Here is a 24,616-nt window from a genome sequence, read left to right on the forward strand (position 1 = left end):
TTTTTTCTGCTGACTCTCACTGCAGAGGAATAGAGACCCGCTCTCCAATTTGACAATCCTTGCTGGAAAACTAGACAGTTGTTTTCTGAAGTTCTCTAAAGGAGACAGTCAAACCTCGCTGTTACGGTCAGTCATCATTATCATTATCCTAAAACACAAGTGTCTATTACCCCAGGACGAATGATACTGTGTGCTACCCTGTGGGGAGGCAAGGACTTGGCCCCAGTCCTCAAACGCCCTGCAATTCCTTTGTGGTAATCCAATACACACATGTGAAATGTCCAAACCAGGACAATGTGGCCTCAGGGCAGGTGCCTACAGAGAGATGCCATCCAGCTTAAGTGTTACTGAGCTCCTAGGAGGGAACAGATTATCCAGTGAAGATTCACCTAAGAGGCAGGAGTTGATGTGGGCCTTGAAAAAGGAGAAGAGATAGTAAGACATGCTGAGCTTGTGACAGGGCTCCGGGAAAGGGCTGAGGTGGGAATTTACAGAGCACAATCAGGGACACTGTGAGCAAACTGGCTAGTAGGGAACTCATGAAAAGAGAGGAGAGTCAAAGACCTTAGAAGGACATGGAGAACTTGACTTCCAGGCTGATACATCTTGGATTTAAATGGTAGAAATGCAGACCCAAGAGGGTCACAGAGCAGAGGCCGAACACAGGCCTCTAAGGGGACGGAGAGATATACTGGCATTGGGATATCCTGTAATTTGGAAGGTCTGGGAGTATGAAGCAGTCTGGAAACTATGGTGATGGCCTGAGCTAAAGATGAGGAGGGAGTGGGAAGGCAAAGCACAGGTATATTTCAGGAAATATTTATGGAAACCTCTTTTGAATTTAAATACATTTGAGGCAAACTGTGTAGAGCACATTTGTTCTTCATATCCCATTCATTTACCTGTCTCATTTTATGCATGAATAAACAGGCTGAATATATAACAAATAACTACAAGATTAAATCTGTCAATTGGGTCATCCGTAAAATTCTCCAAGTTACTGGGAGAAAAATAAAAATAAACGAACCCCCCACCCCCACCAAAACATGTGTCAAGGACACAGTAGTTTCTTAGGAAATGTTGGTTGAATTTGAATATAAATTACTCTTCTATAATAAAGCTTCACTGAAAGTCACTAAATTCTCTACAGCTGGCTAAATATGTCAAAAGCCAAAATTTTTTTTTCCAGTTAATTTGGACAGTTTTTGGTGGCAAAATTTACTATGTGAAACAAATACATTTATCTAGTATCAGTAGGAGAGATACAAAGAATTTGCTTACTTAGAAAAATGCTTGAAAAAGTAAATTTATATTTAATATGTCTTAACTGAATCATTCTTGTGAATATGTTAAGGCTCTAGTTTTAATTAATAGATTCTACTGGATAAAAAGAGGCTGAGAAATCCAAGACAAAATTTGCCCTATATTTTCCTGTCAGCTGAAGTTCAGTCTGATACACTCAATACATATGTCACTTATCTCTTAAGCCTGCGTGAGATCTGGTTTAAATAAACAATTAAATGGAAAATTAGGTGGGTAATTTCAAAAGAAGGGGGGAAAAAGTCAGTTAAGCAGTGCAGTGAAGCTTGAATAGATCAGAGGAAACTAAAACTCTTGCTTGGTAGATGCCAATACTGGTTTGCATGGAGGAGTTATTTTGCTAAAAGGAAGTAAAACTGCTTTGTGAAATGTGTTGTCCTGTGATATGACAAGCACTGGGCCAGTGTGTGAAAATGGAAATGCTTCACGGATGCTCTGAGAAAAGGTTTTTTTGAAAATTAAAAAAAAAAAAATTTTTCTACAGTAAACTCTCTGAGAAATTCCAACAAAAACCTACATCTTTCTGCCCACATTTTTAAACAATTATCTAGGGCAGCAGGAAAAAAAACAAAACGGTAAACATACATTATAGTTTTTCATCCAATAAATGCCTCAAAACTAAAAAAAAAAAAAAAAGGTTTGAAAGCATTCTATTTTTCTCTTGGAATATTTCCTGTTATTTGGAAATTATGCCATTTTAGAAAATTAGTCACATATTTTAAGGTGTTTCCATATTGAACATAAAATATTTTGAACCACGATGACACTTCTTAAATTCATATTTTTAGAGCATGAAGTTATTTTTAAGAACAAATAAATTCTGCCTTTTACCGGTGAATTTCTGCTGTTTTTAGCATATTGTGCCAGCTAGCATTTTGGAGCCGTATAATAACCATTTCTGTTTCCAGCCACCAAGTTGTTATTCTTTTGGCATAATATAGATTCAGGAATGCAAGACTGTGGATCCTAAACCAGTGATATAGAAACCTATCATTTGAAAATCAATGATGAATACATGCGTGTGGTTTACTGCTAAGAAGAGCCTGCATTTAAACGGGCTTTGAAACCGCGGGCCTCCTCCTCACTCAGAACGCTGTGGCCTGCGTGGAGGCTGTTGTCCTACCTTAAGATAAATTCACGGAAGAGAATGGTCTCATTCAAAGTCAGAGGTCAGGGAGGTGGGAAATGCCAGCTCTCAATAACCTTCTAATATACATATTCAACCTTTCTTCATGCTGTGTTTTAAAGTTACCCTCCGCCTGGACCACTATCGATTCAGATGTGACTTTATGCAGATGTCACAGTCCTCTGACCACTTAAAAGCACAAAAATTATAAAGCATGAGTGAATGGATTTCCTGATTATAGATTATAAGAAATGAAGAACAGACCGACTTTAGAGTCAGTTTGTTTTATAGTTTGATTTGATTAAAAATATTGTTTCACATAAAATAAAACAATTTAAGCATTCACAATATAATTTGTAGGAAGGATAACAGCATCGACCTCGATTGGTTACAAGTTTCTAAACATTCATATTAAAACTAGTGTAAATATACAAAACTTGAAATGTGGTGTTAGGAGAAAAAATTTTTTTTCTCTCCAGTTAACTTGAAAACACTTGCTGCTTTTTTTTTTTTTTTTTTTGACTCCTATTTTAAGAAGTTGTAAATTCAAAGAACATATTCCTGGCTTAAGATGTTGTGAGAAGGACATTTTGCCTTGTCTCACAGAGCGCAATTGAGCATGTAGCTAGCTCTCTCTGAGCCCAAAGTTCTAAAACTTCCTCTTACTTGGATGTTTAGACATGAATCTCTTCACTTTCCCCCTAGGCCTTCCATTATAAATACAAGCATACAAAACTAATAAGCACAAAACAGATACTAGTCTTTATGAACCACAGCTAATTTTTTTCATGGGCAACATTTTTTCTTCAGTCTCCTGAATTGTCCTCTTTGACTATCCCCACTTCCTCTTCCAGCTCCCTATCCAATCAGATACCAAATCTCTTTTTCTTCAGAGATGCCTCCCTCCATCCCCGCTGCCACCATCCTAAGGAAGGCTTTCATCGCCATTTGACTTGGTCTTTTATCAGGGTCCCTGGTCTCCAGTGGTAGGGTTCTTCACCAGACCTTAAGACTGGTTTCACGAAGATCGTGAGCTCCTTAAAGCTGTATGCAAACTTCTGTGCACGTGTGTGACAATAAATCTAACGTAGTCTCAAGAATTTCTCTAAAATTTTTTCTAAAGGGCTGTTTCTGTTATGTTACTTTTTCAGACCATACTTAACACTGTTGGGTCAGTGCCCTGCTTGGATCTCAGAACTGCACATAGTCTGACTCCCTCTGTTTCACCTAATTCCCAATATCTACAGCCAACCTCACAGCCCTCTGGATATACCTGTGTCTTTGCTCTAGCAGTGTTTGCTCTCTTCTTGTTTTTTTTTGTTTTTTTTTTTTTAATATTTTATTTATTTGAGAGAGAGAGAGAGAGAGAGAGAGAGCAGGGGCGGGGGGGTGGCGAGTGGGGCAGAGGGAGAGGGAGAAGCAGACTCCCTGCTGAGCAGGGAACCCGATGTGGGGCTTGATCCCAGGATCCCGGGATCATCACCTGAGCCAAAGGCAGACACTTAACTGAATGAGCCATCCAAGCACCCTGCTCTCCTGTTTAATTCAAATTCATTTTTTTAGAAGATTTTATTTATTTGACACAAAGAGAGAGAGAGATCACAAGTAGCAGAGAGGCAGGCAGAGAGGGAGGGGGAAGCAGGCTCCCTGCTGAGCAGAGAGCCCCATGTGGGGCTTGATCCCAGGACCCTGAGATCATGACCTGAGCCAAAGGCAGAGGCTTAACACACTGAACCACCCAGGTGCCCCTCAAATTCATTTTTAAGAATCAGCTAACACCCCAACTCTTTCACGAGAGTTCAGACAACTTTTCAGACAACTCAGCCCACCTTGAACACACAGTCCCTTCTATCTCGTTGCAATTCGAAGCAGTGATACACGCAGAGGACTACCTCTTCAAGTGTTTCAGATGCTTGCAAAACGGATATACAGACTATGCTGGAAAAATTAGGAATTACTACTCAGGAATGGCACCAAAAGTTAAGTTACTGAGGGAACGTGAGATGAGAACCGAAAGTGTAATATGTTACTTGCTAATTTCAAATATCGAGGGCCTCTCTTCTACGTGCTACTTGAGAACATTTCTTATTTTAGATAATGATTACACACTGATGACCAAGTACACCATTGAGACAAACTGCTCATCAACCATATGATATTAAAGTCAGGAAATCACGCAAGTGCCCAACTACTAAATTTGTTTAGAGAGAGTTAATTGAAGCTTCTTTTTCACTTGTTGCACCTGTTAATCATTTCACAGCACATTACCTTAGCTAACTGCAAGTGGTAGAATCAAATAAAGTAGGAATTTTCCCTGATGAAAAAGAAAACTCTGAGGCACAGGCTCTTTTCTTCTTTACTGACGAGTGTTTACGCTTCCTGCCACAGGTTTTCTCTATACATCTCAACCATAATTTACTCACATGGAATGTTCCACCAAGAGTCGGGCTGTGTGATATCCCAGGAAAAAGAACGCCGGAAGGGTGGTAAGTAAGAATGAGCAGGAATTTACTAGGTGGTCCAGAGAGAGAGACTTCCCGGAGACAGGGAATACATAAAAGATCTCAGAGTCATGACTGTATTGGGGAAGGACGAGTATTCCCATGAGAATGGAATACCAGTGGTTTTAGAGTATGCAGTTTTCAGAAGCTGGAGAAGCAAGTTTGACTAACACAAACCTCTCAGATCATGTTAACGTTACACCCTAGTCTTTACGCTAAACGTTTATTCAACTTCATACTATATAAATCAAGCAAAGTTAGAGTTTGTGAGTGGTGACATCCTTAACTGTGCTTTAGGAAAAGAGTGTCCATGGAAGTGGTAGATCAGAGGTTAGACTGCTATAGAAAAGCTAGTTAGGATGCGTCGGCCACAGACCACGTGAGGAAGGAGGCGGCAGAGACAGGAAGACCTAGAAGGCAGATAGGAGTCAAGGTCAAAGGAGGATAAAGTAGATAAATCCAGGTTCTGGTCTGGAGGTCTCCATTAGAGTTCCTCCAACCACACTGAGCCGTAGCTTTCTTAATCCTAAGCCATCATTTCATCGGTGTGAGAGAAGCATAAATGCAATCTGAATCAGAGACTCTCATATACTTGTCTGAGACAGCCTTCCCCAACATGACCATGCAATAATATTAACAATATCAAACACTTTATAGAGTACTATTTATCAGTGGTACCAACAACATCAAGCATACATTTTGAGGACCTTGAATAGTACCAGGCCCTTAGTGACCGCTATAGAATTGTTGGCTATTATACATGGATATAAAGCACCTTGAATCCTTGCATTGACAGCCTTGTCAGGTACGAATAGGATCCCTGTGTTACATAATGAGAAAGCTTAACAACAGAGAGGTCCAGCATCTTGCCCAATGTCAAACAGCTATCAGCGGGTGGAGCCATGATTTGAACCCAGTAGCGTGTCCAGAGGCCATGCTCTGAAGGATGGCAGTTGTGCTCCCTGAGAACTGGCACACTCCGGAATTCTGAAAACCCCCTGTGTCAAATCTCATTCTAAAATTATAGGAATGTGAAGGAAGAGAGGAAAGGAGTAGAGGATGAGACCAGGGATGTGAGAGACCCAAAGGGCCATCCTAAGCCAGAGGTGATGGGGTTTTTTCAGGAACACAGTCAGCTTGGCCAGCAGAAATGGCATTTCTGGTTGAGAAAAGGCTGAACTTAGACAAAGAGCCACAGAATGGTTATGTTCTAAACCGTATTTCTGGTCTCTGGGATAGATAAATATTTACAAATAGGAAATATTGGGTTCAGCTACACTAAATGCCAGAGCAACTGTTTAACTTTCAGTGTGCTATTTCAAGTGGGTGATTAAATATGCTCTTAAAGGTAGATTCTGTAATATTTTAGTTGATAGCCTCTCCTGTAATGGAGGGTAAAGATGTTTACCTATCTATTGTCAATTTAAGAGAACAGCTTCCATCAGAGCCACTTAACACGATGGTGAAATGCTCAGTGTTTTAGAGTATCTGCTATTAGTTGTTACCTGGAGAATAATTTCTAATACATAGGTGTATAAACTGATTTTGTTTTGTAATTTGTTAATGGCATCTTATTTTTTGGAATTTGGGGCAAACTGCCACAGGAAAGCACCTAGTTGAACCTCTGATGTGTTGATTTTCTGTTTTACTTTGGCAAAAGGTGTTACCAACTTAGGTTTTTTATTTCTTTCATTGGAACAATTTGAAAACATTTATAGCATACTTTCTTGTTAAACTAGAGGTGTCACATACATAATAATGCCCACTACTGTCAGTTAATTTTATATCTGAGTTAGTTTAGGATAAGTTAGTTTCCAGTATCAGGACACTGTTTTGTATCTCAAATATGTCTTTTCACAGTCATTTGAAATCACTTTAAAATTGTATATAGTAAACTTGTTCCTCCTACCCTACTGGAAGCATTGCACTTAAAATAGTTTTTAGTAGAAAAATACTAAGACCTTCTAGAATTCAGTAATATTCACTGAGCCTTGAATGCCTCAACCTTGTTAAAAGTGCAGAAACTATGTTATTTAGCTATTGTGAATCATGATCTTTTTTTTTTTTTTTTTTTTTTTTTTAGGGAAAAGGAGATCTTTTTCATGGGATGGCTCTAAGGCAAAAGGCAACCACAAAACATGTGGAGGTCAGAAATCTAGGAATGATGAAAACTTTAATATGCCTACTGTGGAATAGAGGCAGAGCAGATTTTCTGATTTCTTATCCTGGTAAAGACTCCTGATTACAGATTCTTAAACATAAAATCAAGTCTCCACTCTATCTGAGGGTTTCTTAGGGAAATAATACAATAATGTATCATGTTAGACTATGAAGAAACTCCTGTGAAACCTCAGTGTCTTTTGTGGTGTATTCTTAGAAAAATACTCCAGGAATACACAAAAGCCAAGACTATTCTTGGTTGTACCAGTTAGAGGGCTGTAGACATTCTACAAAGAGCTTGCCTCTTCTACTTGACCATGACACCCTGATGCTGAATCAGACCTTCACGGAGTTCATATCTACCCGACTTGTCCTTGATATTCCTTGGACCTGTTTTGTTTTATATCTTTTGTGAAATTAACAGTCTACCTGTCAACTAGATCCTGAATGTTGAACATTGAGCGCATACAACAGGCTCTGGATTGTGAGGCAGAAGAAAAGACATTTTACTTATTACTGACTTGTTTTTTCAAAGATTGAGAGTCTGTGTCACAAAGCAGGTTTGTTTTGGCAAACGAATCTTTCATTTGTCCTAGCAGTCATGTGGGTCAGGCATTATCATCCCAATTTTTGACAGATAAGGAAACTGAGGTTCAGGGAGCTTCTGTGACTTGTCAGTAAGTGGGACAGTTTTGATTTGAATCCAAAACACAAGCTGCTTCTACTACTTTATTATAAAAGCCAGATGTTTCAGATTTAGAATGCATCCTTGCATTTCTCTGAATAAAAGCTCCATTTGCAAATAAGGAGGAATTTGACAACCTGATGTTTTCAATGCACAAAGGCACTCAAAATATCATTCTACTTTGAGTACTGATTTACTGAAGGGATAGTTTTTAATTGCACCATAAAAATGATACTGAACCTTGCTATCTTAAAAAAAAAATTCCACTTAACAATGAATGATAGATTTATGACTCACTTAATTGTTCACTTCTTGAGATTTTGGGGCTGTCTCTTTGCTAAAAATGAGGGGGTGTCTTCATTATTGACACAATCGTTCATTCTCTGTCATTTTTATAAACAAAAATATTGAGACAGTACAAATTAGAGAGAACGTGACAGAAGAGAAGGAATAATTACTTGTGGTTTTAACATTTACACAACTGCTGCAAACACATCAGAAGATGATAATGTTCAAAGTGAAATGTGTTGCACTGTACTGCATTGCACTTCTGTTCTGCCTCGGGTTGATTCCTACATTCTATTTATCCCCACCCTTGAGTGTAGGGGCCGCAGCAGACATCTCTGTGAAGCCTACTAGTGCTCTACTTGCTTATTACACATTTAATAAATATTACTAGGAGGGCATTAAGCTTCATTTTTTCCTTAGGAAATCAAGAATATAGATAATTATAATACTGACAATACGAACATTTATTAATAAGCACTTACTCTGGTGAAAGAAACTGTGCAAGGTGCTGCCTTGTATCATTACTCATTTAATTTTCACAACAATCCTAAAAATGAGAATTCACAGCCTTTCCAAGGGCAATAATGTCATCCCTAGAATAACTTATATGTCATGGATATTCACTGGTTATTTCATTTTTCTAAATATCTGCCTCTGGATTATTTCTCTAAATTACTGCTTGTGCAAAAATTTTGCGCCACGATTTTCTAGCTATCTCCGAGTTGCTTAGTGTTAAACTGAAAGTTCCTTTTTTCATGATTGTCATGTAAATTAATGTTATCATGTTTATGTAAATTGACCATAGATTTAGATTTGCTATTATTACTACATTAATAATAACCTATATTAATACAGCAGGCTGTTTTCTCCCCCACACTGCAAATAGAGCATAAGCAGTTCTTTACCGTAACTGGAGGTTGCACATGGATAGTAAGGTCAAGAAATTGTGAAAGGAGGGCATAGTGTTTAGTAAAACAGTTAACAAGTAAATATTAAATTCAGTTAAAGTAATTAAAATGGAACAATAATAAGTAAACCCGGTGAATATTAAAGCATCCTGTGGTCACATCCATAGATTATAAATTAAAATTGTTTATCCAGATTTTGGTACAATATAGTTTCCTTTAGTTGAAGATAAACTAAAGGGATATATTTTATTTACTCTTTTAAATATGAGACATCATCATGACCATAGTACTCTTTGAACTGAAATTTGAGTGAACACACCATGCAAGTCCAACTGTAAAATTTAAGTGACTGGCAAAAGTTTGTCTAAAAACAGCAAATTATACTCTTGGCCAACAGCCTTGAAGCCCCAAAAAGTCCCTGGTAGGTAAAAAGTTTTATTTCCAAAAGAGGGGTTTTTTTAACCACATCCCTTCTTCAGCATCTACTATTGATGCACAATTTCATATCAGTGATGATTTTGAAAAGACCTGTTCTTTCTGTATTCTCCCCAAATAAAATCTTAGGGTGATGCTAGAAACAAGAAGAGAAACCACTTGTGTCTGAGGAAAAAGAACTGCTAAGAGAAACAAAGAAAAGTGCTGAGTAAAACTAATATTTTAGGAGAAAATATTAAACTGCTTGTATTAATATTAAAACAACCACAGTTTTGTTGGTCACGCTCTCAAGTTAAGTCAATGGGATATGAGCAAAGAGACAAATTTTCACATTGCTTTACTGACTCTAACAGGAAGATGGGGATACAAAAGATATAAATTGTGAGGTCAGAAATCACAAGGCACTCTAAAATCTGCTCAAATACTCCTGAGGGAGCTGTAATTTGAAATTTTGTTTTTCCCTGTGGAAATCAAACTCCTTAAGAATTAAGTTAAACTACTGGGGTCAAAACCAGATTTTATAATACCTTGACCTAGCCTGTAACATTCTTCATTTACCTTCTCTTTGACCTGCCTCTCCTACTTCAGTATCGGCCCCTAGGAAATGGCATCACAAGGTATTTATAATTTTCCAGGTCTTGTGTATGGGAAGTGGACACTGATTTTTTTTTTTTTTTTGGCAATGGCTAATTATCATATGCTGCAGATCATCCAACCAAGAGGACTAAGTTTTTTTTTTCCTTTAATAAATCTAGATAATAACTTTGGTGTGGGTTAAAAATATCACTGTTACTTAATTTCATGGATAATAATAAAGCAATACTGATGGATCTCTATGTTTTGGGTGAACTCCCAAGGTAAAACTGCAAATGAATTCAGAATTTTTATTTAGAATAATTCAAACTAACAGAATAATACTTCCAAAACAAGAATCCGACTATTAATTTGGATTTTTTTCACATGCTGCTTAACAGTATTTAAAAAAGCAATAGAAAGTTGTATTTTATGCTAACAAAAATAGTTTTCTTGTCTCAGAGCAACTAAGTAGTATCTATCTCTCTTTCTTGAATATTACATTGTCTGAATCTGTATATTGTTAGGTAACAAAAATGTAAACTTGTTAAAGCCAATCCTTTTAGATGGAATTTTTAACTACTTTACTGATACTTTAAATCAGTGAGTGAGAATTGCAGAGAAGTCTTTCTGGCTGATAAGAAAGTCAGCCAAGAAACTTTTGATAAGTATCCTCAAAAACAAATACTTGCAAAACAATGGCTCTGGTACAGAATAATTTAACATTGTATAACCTTTTCCTCTCCTCAGTTCTATTTTATAATACGCTAAATTTTTCTTTTCCAGTACTAAATGAATTATAAAAAAAAGTCATGTAAGTGAAGTTCTATGATTATATAATCACGAAACGTTGCATGTAAAGTCTGTGTCTTATCTGCAATGTGAGTACTGAGTTCAAAGGTTCAAAGTCACAGCCCAAGGTCGTGCTAGATGGAGTGGTTTCAGAGCCTGGAAGCTAGCGCTCCTTCTTTAAGTCACTGCTCAGTGATTTACCCGCAGCAGTACGCTGCCACCAAGTTTCCATGTATTTAGCTGATATAAATTAAGCATTCCAGAAGTGACAATGCTTGACAACCAAACGCATAAAATAGTAAACAATTAACAATCAGAATAAGGAAACAGCTGTTAGTTTCTTTTTTATAAAATTATACCTAATTTACAATAAATGCCAATTAAAATTATTAACCAATATACATAAATCTCCTTTGCCTTATTGTCACATAGCTATGTAGATTGTAAAATTCTCTTAAATTTTCAAAGAGATTCCTAAAATGTTTTCCTTTCTTCGCCTCTCCACCCTTCCCTTTCTTTCTCTTTGTCTCAGTCACGAATCCTTGAGCATACTGGCACTTTGTACTCAATAAAGAAGCAGCTACATTATCAACGTGAAAATAAAGGGTTCTAATAGGATAGTGAAAAATCCAAAACAAGGCATAGCTCAGAGACTGGATGGGAAAGATGCTATACTTTATCATCAAGTGGAGCTGAAAAAAAGAGTGCCTACCTTTTATTTCTATTAAGTCTAGTGATTACAAAAATCCACCTGAACTTGATCTTCAATTATCAATAACCACTAAGATTAGCATGTTAAAAGCTTTAATTACACAGCTATGACAAAATGTGATTTAAAAAGCGGGGACTTTCAATTTTGGCTGTTGAGAGGAAGGGACTAAGCACTGGATGAATAACTGTGAACTGAAACCTAGAAATGTCACCACTGCTAATGTCTTATAATGACTTGCTGTGTATGTCCCGTAAATCAAGAGTACAACCTCATCCTGTTACTTCTTTGTTACCTTTTGCCTTCATCTTTGAAACCGCTTCAATTTAAGTGATAAGAGGTTTATTGTTTTAAGAGGTGGTGTGTGATGGCCTGATGTACCAACCCACATTTCATTTACTGCTGTGTATCAGTTCTTCAGGATTCTATTAAGTATGTTGGAAAAGTTAGTAAAGCTTTATTGGCCAATGTTTCTCAGTCATTTAACTGGATAATTCACTATTCTTTGTACGACTATCAAAAGAATATATTATTTTTGTGAATTATAGATCGAGGGTCTACTGTTTATATTTAAAATTACATTATTTCTTTGAAGTATTCTTTCTTTTCTCACATCAACATTATTAAAAATTCATGACGAGTAGATTAATTTTTCCTTTATTCAGCTAACAAACATTAACTGAGTATCTGCCATGTACTCTCTCTTATGTCTTGAGCTGGGAATATAACCTGTAAGAAAGAAACAGTCCGCCCCTGGAGGGTTGAGTGTCCAGGAGAAAGATGTGTGTCCAGACAATGCTATAACAATGCAATGAGATAAGTGATGTGGGAGCAGGCTTCCATGGGAGAAAAAAGAAGAGATGTATAATTCCCCCTGAATGGCTGTACTGAATTCTGAGGGATGACAAGGAGGGCTCAGGAGCAGGAAGAAGCTAAGGGAAAGGAGCACTAGGAATGCATGTGTAAAGGCAAGTGGCCTCAACACTGTTTGCAAAATGGCAGCACAATGAAGAGGTTAAGAGCATGTATGCTGGAGCCGGGCTGCCTGGGTTCCACACTGGGCAATTAACCTCTCTCGGTCTCAGTCTCCCCATCTATAGAAAGGGCATAATATGCATATCTACTTTAAAGAACCATTATGAGAATAAATGAGTTCCTTTTTGTAAAGCACATAGTAAGGGCAATTTAAAGGTTTGCTGTTATTAGAGTGCAGGGTTCTTGCTGGCAGCGGGAGAAAAGAAGGTTTAAGAGTAGAGAGGAAGGCTGGGCCAGAGATAAGAGGCTCCTGGCTAATTCTGAGAGAGATAGGAAGCCATGTCTGGACTTAAGGCACATGAAGGATGACCTACAATTAGTGTGGGCCTTTGAGAAAGGCTAATCAGTCATGGGGAGACTGGAGGGGGATGCAATGTAAAGCAGGGAGACAAATTAGGGGGCTCTGGAAACAGTCCTAGAGCGTTGCTAGGAGCCGGAACCAGGGCAATGGGATGGGAATGGAGAGAAAGGATTGGATTTAAAAAGTACCTTGGAGGCAGAGTTGGTAAGACTTAATGATCTACTGGATGATGGGATGAGGGAGAGCTATAGTTCAGGGGCTGGATGGGAAAGTTGCTCTACTTTATCACTAAGCTGAACTGAAAAAGAGAATCCTTATCTCTTTGGTCTCTTGGTATTTATAAGTACACACTAATTGTTAAATTCACCTCCTTTCTGCATGGTTGTACCCGCCCCCCCCCCCTTTTTCTTTTTACCGGTTGAGAGGATCTGATTTTGAAAAAAATACAAAAGATTGAAAAGTAATTGTGTGCACTTGGCCTCAGACTTTATAACTTGATCAGAGACCTTGAATTTCAATGACAATATTCGAAATTTGGAAGATATCTTTCAGCCATTTTGCCTTAGTTTTCTTTTCTGAAAATGCAGAGACATTCTGGCTGGCCTAGCTTCCCCTGGTGTTATGTGATTCTCTGACATCAGCATAGATATATTCAGCTTTGACACATGATACTGGCGGGTTTGAGAAAGAAGGGGAAGACGGCTGAGCCTGCAGCAGGACCTGACAGCCAAGCTTGCCTCTACTAAGTGGCATCTGCAACAGGTGTTCTGTGGAGCCAGAGTTAGAAAGGGCTTCCTCCTCTATTTTTAAAAAGCAAGGAACTAACTCTCTCACAAATATATAGACACTGGAAAAGTTATATGCTCAAGGCTATGAGATATATTCCTCTGGATGTAATGTTTATTATCATCAAGGTGGAGCAACTGAGTGTCTTTCTTTTTGTTTCCTTCTATTTTTGAAGTAAAAGGTTTTTTTTTTTTTTAATTTTATTTATTTATTTGACAGAGAGAGAGATCACAAGAAGGCAGAGAAGCAGGCAGAGAGAAAGGGGGAAGCAGGCTCCCCGTCGAGCAGAGAGCCAGATGCGGGGCTCGATCCCTGGACCCTGAGATCATGACCTGAGACGAAGGCAGAGGCTCAACCCAATGAGCCACCCAGGCATCCCTGAAGTAGGAGGTTCTTATGTCTGTGGTAGAGGTCCTGATGCAGGAAGATACATTTGCTAAGCTTGTAAGATTTTTTTAGTTCGATGACGCTATAGACGGATATGTGGCTAACTTTTACACTTACAAGACTGTCTTCTCAGTCCCTGGAGGGCCATTAAGCTTAGCGGGCTGTCAGAGATTGACCATGACAGCATAATTGAACAACCAAACACTTCTTATTTTCAATAGAGAATCCTAAAGCATTCTAGCTATTAAGCAGAAACAAGAGTCTATTTCCATTAGGGCTGAGTAACCCATCCCCCCCCCATATGTTTTTTTTTACTACATCTGATAACTTTTTTCACCACTACTGGCTGTTCCTATAAAAGCACTGAGATACTGGATAAAATATCATAACATCAAAACCATTTTTTAAAGTTATCTTTTTCTTGGTCTTTGTGACAATCCAGTTCTTAGTCCCTACCATTCTCTCTACCCGTAGTTTTGGCAGAGACTTGAATCCGAGCAACACTGATCTGGCTTTGATCTGGTTTTGTAATTTTCAGGCTGCAAGCCTCAAAGTATTTTTCGAGGGAAAAAATGAGCACTTTGTTTCAATGCCCAGAAAAACAGTATATTGAGTTTACTCATTAATTTGACTTTACCTAATTTTTAAAAGGTTGATAAAATAGGAAGCTAGTACCATTGATAGCGTGTTAATTCACTGTGTAGTCCAAATTCTTTTTCTTTATTACTCACTGAATTAGTGAAGAGCCAGTATCAGAAGAAGAAACATTTCCCCCAAATGGATATATTTATAAAAATGTTTTTGTATGCTGATTTTATCTTTTCTTATAATTAGCAGACTATTATATTTGACCTTGGCAAAATATTTTAATTAGGTTGTCCATGGATATTTTAATAAGCTTGAATTTTTTTTTTTGACATTTCAAACATAACCTTGTGTCATTCATGCCTGTCTCCTACTATTTTAAATGTATATCATGTTCCAGCTGCAGGAATTACCATGGTTACTTGTTAAGCCAATAGTGAACTGTGGTTTGCATTAAAAACTACTGTGCTGTCTTACATCTGCTCTGAAAATGACATCAATATCTCAATAATCACAATAATACGAATTAATATGGAACCCTGGGGTTCCATATGCCTATAACATGATTGGACATAGTGGAAGAAATCCTTAAGAGTTTATATGCATACATACATACATATATATATATATTTAAAGATTTTAATTTATTTGACAGAGAGAGAGAGAGAATCATAAGTAGCAGAGAGGCGGGTAGAGGGGTAGGGGGAAGCAGGCTCCCCGCTGAGCAGAGAGCCTGATGCGGGGCTCGATCCCAGGACCCTGAGATCACGACCTGAGCCAAAGGCAGAGGCTTAACCCACTGAGCCACCCAGGCGCCGCAAGACTTAAAATATATTTAAACGGCTTTTTGGAAGCACACCATATTCATATTCTCTAAGAGCTAATTTTAATGTCAAAATTGGCTTTATTTTATTAACAATATTGTTGAATGGTTATACTCTCACTCCCTCCTTATTTTTTTAATTTTAAAAAGTTTTTAAAGATTTTTTAAATTTTAAAAAATTTATTCATTTGTGAGAGAGAGAAAGCAAGTGAGCAAGAGAGTGAGCGAGAGCAAGAGCAAGAGGGAGGGTCAGCGGCAGAGGGAGAAACAGACTCGAGGGTAAGCAAAGCACCCAATGCAGGGTTCGATGCGGAGCTCGATCCCAGAACCCGAGAATCATGACCTGCGCCAAAGGCAGATGTTAACCTGCTGAGCCACCCAGGTGCCCCTCCCTGCCAGCTTTTAACTTATTTACTATTTTCTTACTTATTTATTTATTTTTAATTAAAATTCAATTAGTTAACACGTAAGGTATGATTCATTTCAGAGGTATACCCCCTCCTTTTAAACATGCATTCTACCAGGAGTTTGGTACTTCTTTGGGTGGAGAGAGATTCACATTTAATGTGAAATGATTCACAGAGAACTCAATTGGTAAGTCTTGCTAAAGGTACTTTTATGTCCAGAGATTGTATCTAGGATTAAATGGGTTTGATCAGAGCCTTCACTTCTGGTTATGTGGACTAGCTGAAGTTTGATTAAGAAAAGTTCTAGGTAATAGTCTTCTTCTAAGTTACTATCCATCCATTCCTGCTTCATAAAAATGCTTGAGAAGTTCCGGGGGCCATTTTTCCATACAGCTCACACATCTCCCTACTTAGTTCAAAAGACTTACTTCCTGCAAATCGCCCAGCAAAGGAACCCTGAACAATGATCCATGCTGTGGCCCAGAAATCCCCGCTCACCTGCACTGGTGCCTGCACCGGATGTGAGGTCTCCACCCATCAGACCACCTATGGATTAAAGAGAAAGATCAGAAGAAGGAAAGGCCACAGGTCCACAGAACAGCACACTTTACCTTTAGCAACCACAGTATTCTGGCTCTCCCAAGGGTCCTAAATTTGTAAAATATTACCTAAGTTGGATGGCTGACATTTGTTTTATTATGACATGCTGAGCTCAAACATTAAGCCTACATTCAATCACTGACATTTTGCAGAATCTTTCGTTCTAGGAAAGGTTACATTTAAAAAATCCAGTGTTTAAATGGTCTCTGAATTTTCATTTTTGGATGTTTTATAGAAAGTGGAAAAAAAAAGGAGTAAGGTCTACTGTGTGTTGAAGTAAACTTACACTTGATGTTTAATTCTTTGTAAATATATTTTTATATAATTAATTTTGTAAAATGCTAATTGTCCAGAACTTTGGTCATTTCATGAATCTACTCACAGCGAATGACCTCATTGACTACCTGAATTTTCCTTACTGACACAACAGAGAAGGTTTCATTGGCTACAAATTTAGAAAGGTATGTTTATTCTCTGCTAACTTAAATTTGGCAATGTTAAAATATGACAGCTGGGATATTTCAATAAGATACTCAGTATAATAATTACTGTTAGTTTTAAGGAATAAGATTTAGCCAAAAGAATAGAATATCAGCTGGATTATTTTCTTTTCCCTCCCTCCACCCCTTCGTTCCTTCCTTCATTCCTTCCTTTGTTCCTTCCTTCTCCTTCCTCCCCTTCTTTCTTTTTCTTTAGAGAGGAAGGTAGGGGACAGAAGGAAAGGGAGAGAGAGAGTCTCAAGCAAGCCCGCACCCAGTGCAGAGCCCAACGTGGGGCTCTATCTCACAACCCTGAGACTGTGACCTGAGCTGAAATCAAGAGTCAGATGCTTAACCGACTGAGCCATCCAGATGCCCCTCGGCTGGATTATTTTCAAACTGATCCTAAGTGATAGTCTATAATTATTAGTTGGTTCTGGTTTTGGAATTTGAAGAACATATTCACTACTTTTATTTTTTTTTTAAAAGATTTTATTTATTTATTTGACAGAGAGAGACAACAGCAAGAGAGGGAGCACAAGCAGAGGGAGAGGGAGAAGCAGGCCTCCTGCCAAGCAGGGAGCCCGATGAGGTGCTCGATCCCAGGACCCCCGGATCATGACCTGAGCCGAAGGCAGACGCCTAATGACTGAGCCACCCAGGTGCCCCTGTTCATTACTTTTAAAGAAATGTTTGTATTTTCCAATCAAATAATATTTTGGAGATAAAGTATGAGATTTTTAAAAATAAACAAGCATGAATTTATCAAGCAGGGAATTCAACTGCATTTGAGTGTGATCTGAAAGGAATAACATATGGTTATTGAAAATTCTTATGAAAAATTTCAGTCATATTCAAAAGTAGAGAGAATGGCATAATGGCATCCTTTATACACATCTCTCAGACTCAAGATTTATCAAGATTTTACCATTTGGTTGATTTTGATTATATTTTCTATATGAAGTTTCTGTACTAAATAGGAATACAGGTTTAGTTTAGTTTAGTGTTTTTTTTTTTAAGATTTTATTTATTTGACAGAGAGAGACACAGTGAAAGAGGAAACATAAGCAGGGAGATTGGGAAAGGGAGAAGCAGGCTTCCCATTGAGCAGAGAGCCTGATGCAGGGCTCAATCCCAGGACACTAGGATCATGACCTGAGCTGAAGGCAAATGCATAATGACTGAGCCACCAAGGCACCCCACATGTTTAGTTTTAATTATAAGGCAGAAATTAAAGTATTCTCAAGGAAAAATTCTTTTGTGAATAAATTGCCTTTAATATAGTTATGTGTGCCTAAGACATACTAAAAATTTCCTATGGAGTGCTTTTTAAAAAAGTAAAATGTAATATACAATGCTTTTCTATATATGATTTAGAAATATAATTATTTTTGGTGCTTCTTTTGGAGATATAAGGGGATTGTTTGGTTATAGTCAGTATACATTTATTTAGTTCCAACTGTGAAGTTGGAAGTTGGCAATCCAGGAGGACTGTCTTCCCTCCAAGATTCTTTAAATCCAGTGGGGAAATAGACACAAATTCAACATAGCACATCATATACTGTATTTTGCTTGATCTGAGTATGAAGAATGGTTGAACTTTTCCTGAGCAATAATTTCTTTTCTCTGGGACACTGCGAATTGTACAACAGTGGGGATTTCTTAGAAATATTGAGACTAATTTGTGGCAGGTATATATGTTCTTATGACGTCCTCTTAATTTCATTTCTAAGTTTTGTTTTTATTTCACACTTCTTAAGTTACACTATTTTATTACATTTCTTTTCTGCTTTCAGTCCTCTGTGGTATAAGTTTCTGTATAAATAAATAAAAACTGACCACACTAAGAAATAACTAAATGGCACAAATGCGATCAGAGGACACAGGGGAAGATTTCACGGAAAAGGTGATAATCTGGCTAAGAGGAAGAGGGAAAATGGCATCTTAGGCAGGAGGAGAGTAGTAGCAAAAAAATGAAGACTTTCTTTCTCCAAGGATGTTTGACTTTTTGTTTGAGAAATTATGCTGTTGAAATATAGCCACATGAGAGATGGGTGGGAGTCTAAACAGAAAAATAGCAGATTATGAGAGATTTCAAAATCAGGCTGATGGGGTTGAAGACCAAAAAGAAGGTGGATCTTAAGCAACGAGGAAACATAACAAATGGAAACCTGGAAAAGTCTACATCTTGGTGATAAAATACCCTTTGTGCCAAGAGTGGCTCCTTCCCAATTTGTTAACATTGCATGTATATGAGGACATACATACCTGTGTTACCTGCACTTGGAGGTCGATGTGTTACACCAGGAGACATACTGTTTCTCTGCAGAGAAGGGTGGGCCAGTGGCAAAAGGTTGGGGTTTCCCAGTGAGCTGACGGGGTTGCTGTATACCAAACTGTTGTGGCTGGACACTGGGATGGAGACTGGCATCTCAAAGTTGGGAGGTGGAACAGCCTGTAGGAGCAGAGAAAAACGTGGGTAAAAGGAAAGAAAAGAAACAGAAGTCCTCACGTACAGACAGCCTTTAGTTTTCCAAGAAAAATTTCAAATTCCAAGCTGCTTGGTGTCTAGAAGACCATTAAGGAGAGCTCTCAAGATGTTCAGATCATAAATTGATTTCTTTAATGTGCTTAGAACTCTTCCTTCGCAACTATTAGAAAACGTTTCACTTTTGTTTAAAACAAAGCCCCATTTCATTAGACTCCATTGTCTTCGAATTCCATTCTATTAAGTAATAATTGTTCATTTGTGATGTCTGAATCTGGTGCCAGAAATGACTGCAAGATCAAAGGTACATGATTGTGATGACTTCACAGAGAAAGAGGAGGATTAAAATGCAAACCACAGTCTTCAGTTTAATTGCTTATTGAAGCATATTTATGCAGAAGTTTAATGATATAAAATCATCTCCAAGCATGTGAATAGCACCTGTACTTTAATTATTATTTTTAAAAGTCTGTCTTTTGAGAGTAATGCTAAAGATAATAGACATTTTAAGATACAGAATTCAACAGAGCATGTATCATTCAATAGTTCATATTTTAAAATGATAGTTCAGAATATAGGCTACACTTTACATTTGGGGGATACAGGACACTGACAAATGGCAAGACTTCTGTCTCAAAGGAGAAAGCTGGCAAATATTTAGTGAAATGAAGTCGTGTGGGTACCTCATTAGAGTAATTAGGTACCAATTATTGATATTTTGGTATTATTTTAGCAATTTAAGCAAAATCATGCTTATTTCTCTGCTTGTACTAACCAATCATACTTACAACTCCCCCCCTTTTAAAAAAATGTTTTAACATTATTAATGAAAATACTGCTTGCACATATTGCCAGAGGACTTATGGTGTCAGAACATACAGCATTCTTACTATAAAACTGATACATATGTGTGTGTGTATGTATGTATCTAATAGATCTGTTAGAGACGGGGTTTATACAGAACATTCCCTCAGGATTTCAGATAAGCCAGAGTGTAAGTTTAAATGCCTATGTGCATGTGACTCAAAGGTTTTCATTTTTATTTTAATCTTTTTTTTTTTTTTTCCTTCAGTGATCTTAACATCAACTTTCCTTTCCTGGTTGATTGACTAGCCTGTATCCTATGTCATGCTCTGCAAAAGCTCTTTATCCTGGTGGTGATTTCAATATTACTCTCTATTTAGGCTTATGTTCTCTTACTCTTTATTTTTCCTATTTTCTTTTCTTCCATGATCTGGACATATTGATACATACAGAAGCAAATATTTCATAACTCTCTTACAAATGTCTTTGATTCCTCACTGTTCTATAGCAAAATAAAAATCCTAAAGTGCTTTATTAAAACAGTCAGTCTTTATTAAGACTTTATCTATTTTAAGCAGAGTAACAAACAATAACTTTGGATCAACATCATGATACAATGAAACATAAATGTTGGATAAGACCTCAAAGAATGAATTTCCAGAGTCTCAAATTTTCAGAGCCTTTTAAACAACAAAAAATATTAGTGTATGTTGTAAAATAAATGTCTGTAGACTGAATGAAATATTGCATTGTAGTAAAAGGCCAAATAAGAATTACTTAGAATACCTAAGAAAACAAAGGTAAACAACTGTGGGAGGTTCTATTTGCCTCTCCAGATCCGCTCTCCAACCTCTTCATTGCTCTGGGCCCAGCTGGCTGAGTCTCCAGGCTGTATCCACCTGGCTCCTCCTGCCCTCTGGCTTCAGCTGGGCCAGGGGAGGCACCGGCAGAAGTACAGAGAGTAGGAGAGAAGTCAGGGTATTTGGCTACTATAGTATCCTCCCTGGGGAGCCACAGGTTGGCAGAAGCTGCATTCCGCTCATGAAGGTCACGCCTCTTTTGGTGTCATGTCTTCTATATTCTCAGATCTTGCTGTGCCGCTGGTATCTTTTGTGTCCTCTTGCTCCTTTAAGCCTGGTTAAAAGCTGGTAACAGCTTCCAGGTTGCAAGGTGTAATATACTTCACCATTCCTTTGGGTTTCACTGAACTCTACCCATCTACCAACAGTCCTTCTGCTAAATAAACTCCCTTCAATGACCATGTTTCTCTCCAAAGCCATTATAGCGACTCTCTAGATCTAGAATAGTGGTACTCTACAGGGGTGAACTCCCTCCCTAGGGAACACTTTGGAAATCTGTGGAACAGTTTTGGGGTGTCACAATAATTGGGGGTGTGGCTGGTATTTTCTGGGTAGGTAGGCAGGTGTTCTACATACCCTGTCATATGTGGGACAGTTCAACACAACAAAGAATCATCTTCTATCCTATTCAACTTTGAAAAGCCCCCACTGGACAATTCGTCTGTGTGAAAAAACCCATTTATAATGATGTGAGTCAGAACTAACTTTGTTCTACAAACACAAGGTATTTTCATACATTGAAACATGGATTTTATTACATACTGAAATTTCCAGAAGTGCTATTACTGTGCATTGAGGGAATATTCTACTTTCCTATGTAAGGAACTTCATTAAAAATTGTTCACCATCTTGGACAATCATATCACCAATGGCAATTCTGCTTTTGTAATTTGGGTTGTAAACATAGCATACTGTTTTCTTTCAACTCATTCCATTAAAAAGTGTTCCTCCAACCATTCACTGAAAATCCTCTTGTCATGGTCACTATTAACCTTCGGGTTAAGAAATCCAATGGGAACTCCTCAATCCTTAACTTGGACACAGCAGTCACTCCTTCTTGATAAACTTTCTTCCCTTTCAAAACTCTGGACTCTCCCTCCTACCTCGATGGCTGCTCCTTTTCAGCTTTTGTTGCCGGTTCTCATTGCTCCCTAATGTTTGAATTTAAAAGTAGCATGGTTCTTTATCTGTGGCTCAGATCTCTCTCCTTACTCAGCCTTGCATATCCAACAGCAATCTCAATATTTCTACTTGAATGTCTAATAGACATCTCCAAATCAACTCCAATCTAGCTCCACTCATACCTTTCTTCATCTCCAACTGATGACAATGCTTTCAATGGCATAGAATAAAATCCTTGGGAGTTCCCCTTGAAGAATCTTCACTGTCTCCCACACATCTAGTCTACCCAGAAATCCTATTGGCTTAACTTCCATATATATTCACTCTCCAAACATCTCTCATTCTAATGGCTACCACTCTGGTTCCAGCACCATCACCTCTTGCCTTGATAACTGCAGTCACCTCCCACAAGTTGCCTGCTTCTATCCTTGCCCTCCTTCTTTTTATTTTTGATTTAGCAATCAAATTGATCCTTTAAAAGCACAGATCAGATGATGACACCCCTCTATTCCAAACCCTGTGAGAAGCTCCGGCCTTACTCAGAGAAAAGCCCAACTTCTTCCAATGTTCCATAAGACCCCATAAATCCCAGCTTTCACCAGGCTTCGTGATCTGATTTCCTACTGTCCTCTTCCTCACTCACTCATTCTTGCCTCATTTCCACGGCTAACTCCAGCACTTCCTTCAATTTTCTGCTTAAAATCTGGCTTTCTCAAGGAAGCCCACCCTGTCTACCTTATTTAATTGTGCAGCTTGTCCTACCCTCATCCTTCTCCTGATCTCTTTCTCTTGCTTTTTTTTCCTTTGTAACATCACTTATGATGTTGGCCAAATAATGTTCCCTTTCTTCAAGCTGCTAGAGCTCTTTTGTTGTCAGGAAATGCAGCACTTTGTCTAATTTTTATCATATGAATTGAATATTTTTCATCAAAGAAGTTTTAGGAAGACACTGTACTAATATGAAAATACAAGCTTACAATTTACTGTATATTATTTACTGAGCAGGCACCACATTATATAATTCACACACATTATGTGATCCAACCCTTTCAACATCCCTTCACTATGGATATAATCCTTTCCTTTTTAAATCTGTGAGATTAAGTGCCCCAAGGTCATCTAACTAGGAAGTGACTGAGCCTGTTGCTTTTTCCATTAAATCACTGTGTAACACAGTATAAGTTTTTGGACAGAAATAAAATACTGCAGTCAGAAATCATACTGTGAAGTGAGTATGGGCTTCATGTTAGCCGCTTATTATTGTGAACCATGAGAATAATGAACTAAAAGGGTTCTCGTGACATGTAGCTGAGGAACCATGTTAGAGGGAGCTCTCTGCTCATAACTGTCAGGATGTGACTGAGGTCTCGGGAAAAAATAAGCCTTCAAGACCCCTTTCTTCCATATTTACTCAGGTTTGGTATTTTAAAGCTATCTTTTAGCTACAAGTGTTTTTATCTGTACTCACTATTACTACTTATAAATGTTTAACTATGATTGAATACTTAAGGATCTGCTATAAAACTATTTCTCCCCTGAATATTCTACGGAGTGTTGATTGTGTCTATGTAGACAGCAAAGCCCATTTCCTCTGACTGCACACACATCCAAAGTAAGAAAAATTATCAAAAATGATTTCATAAAATCTGGACCACCCTAATAACTGGTTCAGTGAAAATCTCTCTACTCCTCTCTTCCTCTGACCATCATCCCAAGGAATTATTCAGTTTCTAGCATTCTGGGCTGTAAACAATTTGGTAAGTATGAAATTCTCTTGTGATTGGTTAAATAGCAGTTAGATATAACTCTGATACCAAAGCATATTAAAAAAATCACATTTATAAAATATGCTAACATCTTTTGCATTCTATCTTTTGTTTTGTTTCTTTAACTGTATTAAGAACTGGCTAAATAAGTTTAAAGTCGAATTATAAGCTTAAAAATGACCACACTGAGGAGACAGCTCAGAGACTCAGAAAGAACAACAGGCTTTATATCAGAAATCTCAGTTGCAATCCTGTTGTGCAATAAATTGCCATTTAAACAGGCAAGTCATTTAATGTCCCTTGACCTGATATGAGACATGAGCTGTTTGCAAACATAAAGAGATTAACCAGCTCTAAACATTTTAGGGAATGCAAAGGCTACAAAAGTGCATAAATGTTTAGAGGAATTTAGCATTGTTTTCTTCTTGATTTTTAAAAATTAGGGAACTTAAAAGCATCTTTTTAAAAAACTTTTGTCTAAAAATTGGAAGCCAGAGAGTAGTAGTTAAGAGCTCCCGACTTGCATATATCTCAGGGCTGGGCTCCAAATTTTAGAACACTCAAGACAGGTAGGAAGAGGGAATTTGGGGTGACTGAATAAAATGCTGTAGGCAGGACTACTATGTAATTTTCAGGGCCCAGGCTAAAATGAAAATGTGTGGCCCCTGTTAAAAAA

General features: G+C 37.8%; 1 protein-coding gene across 9 annotated transcripts in view; it reads right to left on the reverse strand.

Moving 5' to 3' along the window:
• Positions 1-24,616, reverse strand: part of LOC111148445 (myocyte enhancer factor 2C) — a 103,598-nt gene that overhangs the window by 14,810 nt on the left and 64,172 nt on the right. For all 9 annotated transcript variants that reach the window (XM_022504991.1, XM_022504994.1, XM_022504995.1 and 6 more), the window contains 2 exons: positions 19,169-19,355; positions 16,320-16,367 (listed from right to left, as the gene is read on the reverse strand). In XM_022504991.1, the coding sequence (XP_022360699.1) occupies positions 16,320-16,367; positions 19,169-19,355 (235 nt within the window). The remainder of the gene's footprint in view (positions 1-16,319; positions 16,368-19,168; positions 19,356-24,616) is intronic.

This window comes from Enhydra lutris, unplaced genomic scaffold (genome assembly GCF_002288905.1).
Source record: "Enhydra lutris kenyoni isolate GAN:26980312 unplaced genomic scaffold, ASM228890v2 scaffoldscaffold19, whole genome shotgun sequence".
In the NCBI taxonomy this organism is placed as follows: domain Eukaryota; kingdom Metazoa; phylum Chordata; class Mammalia; order Carnivora; family Mustelidae; genus Enhydra; species Enhydra lutris.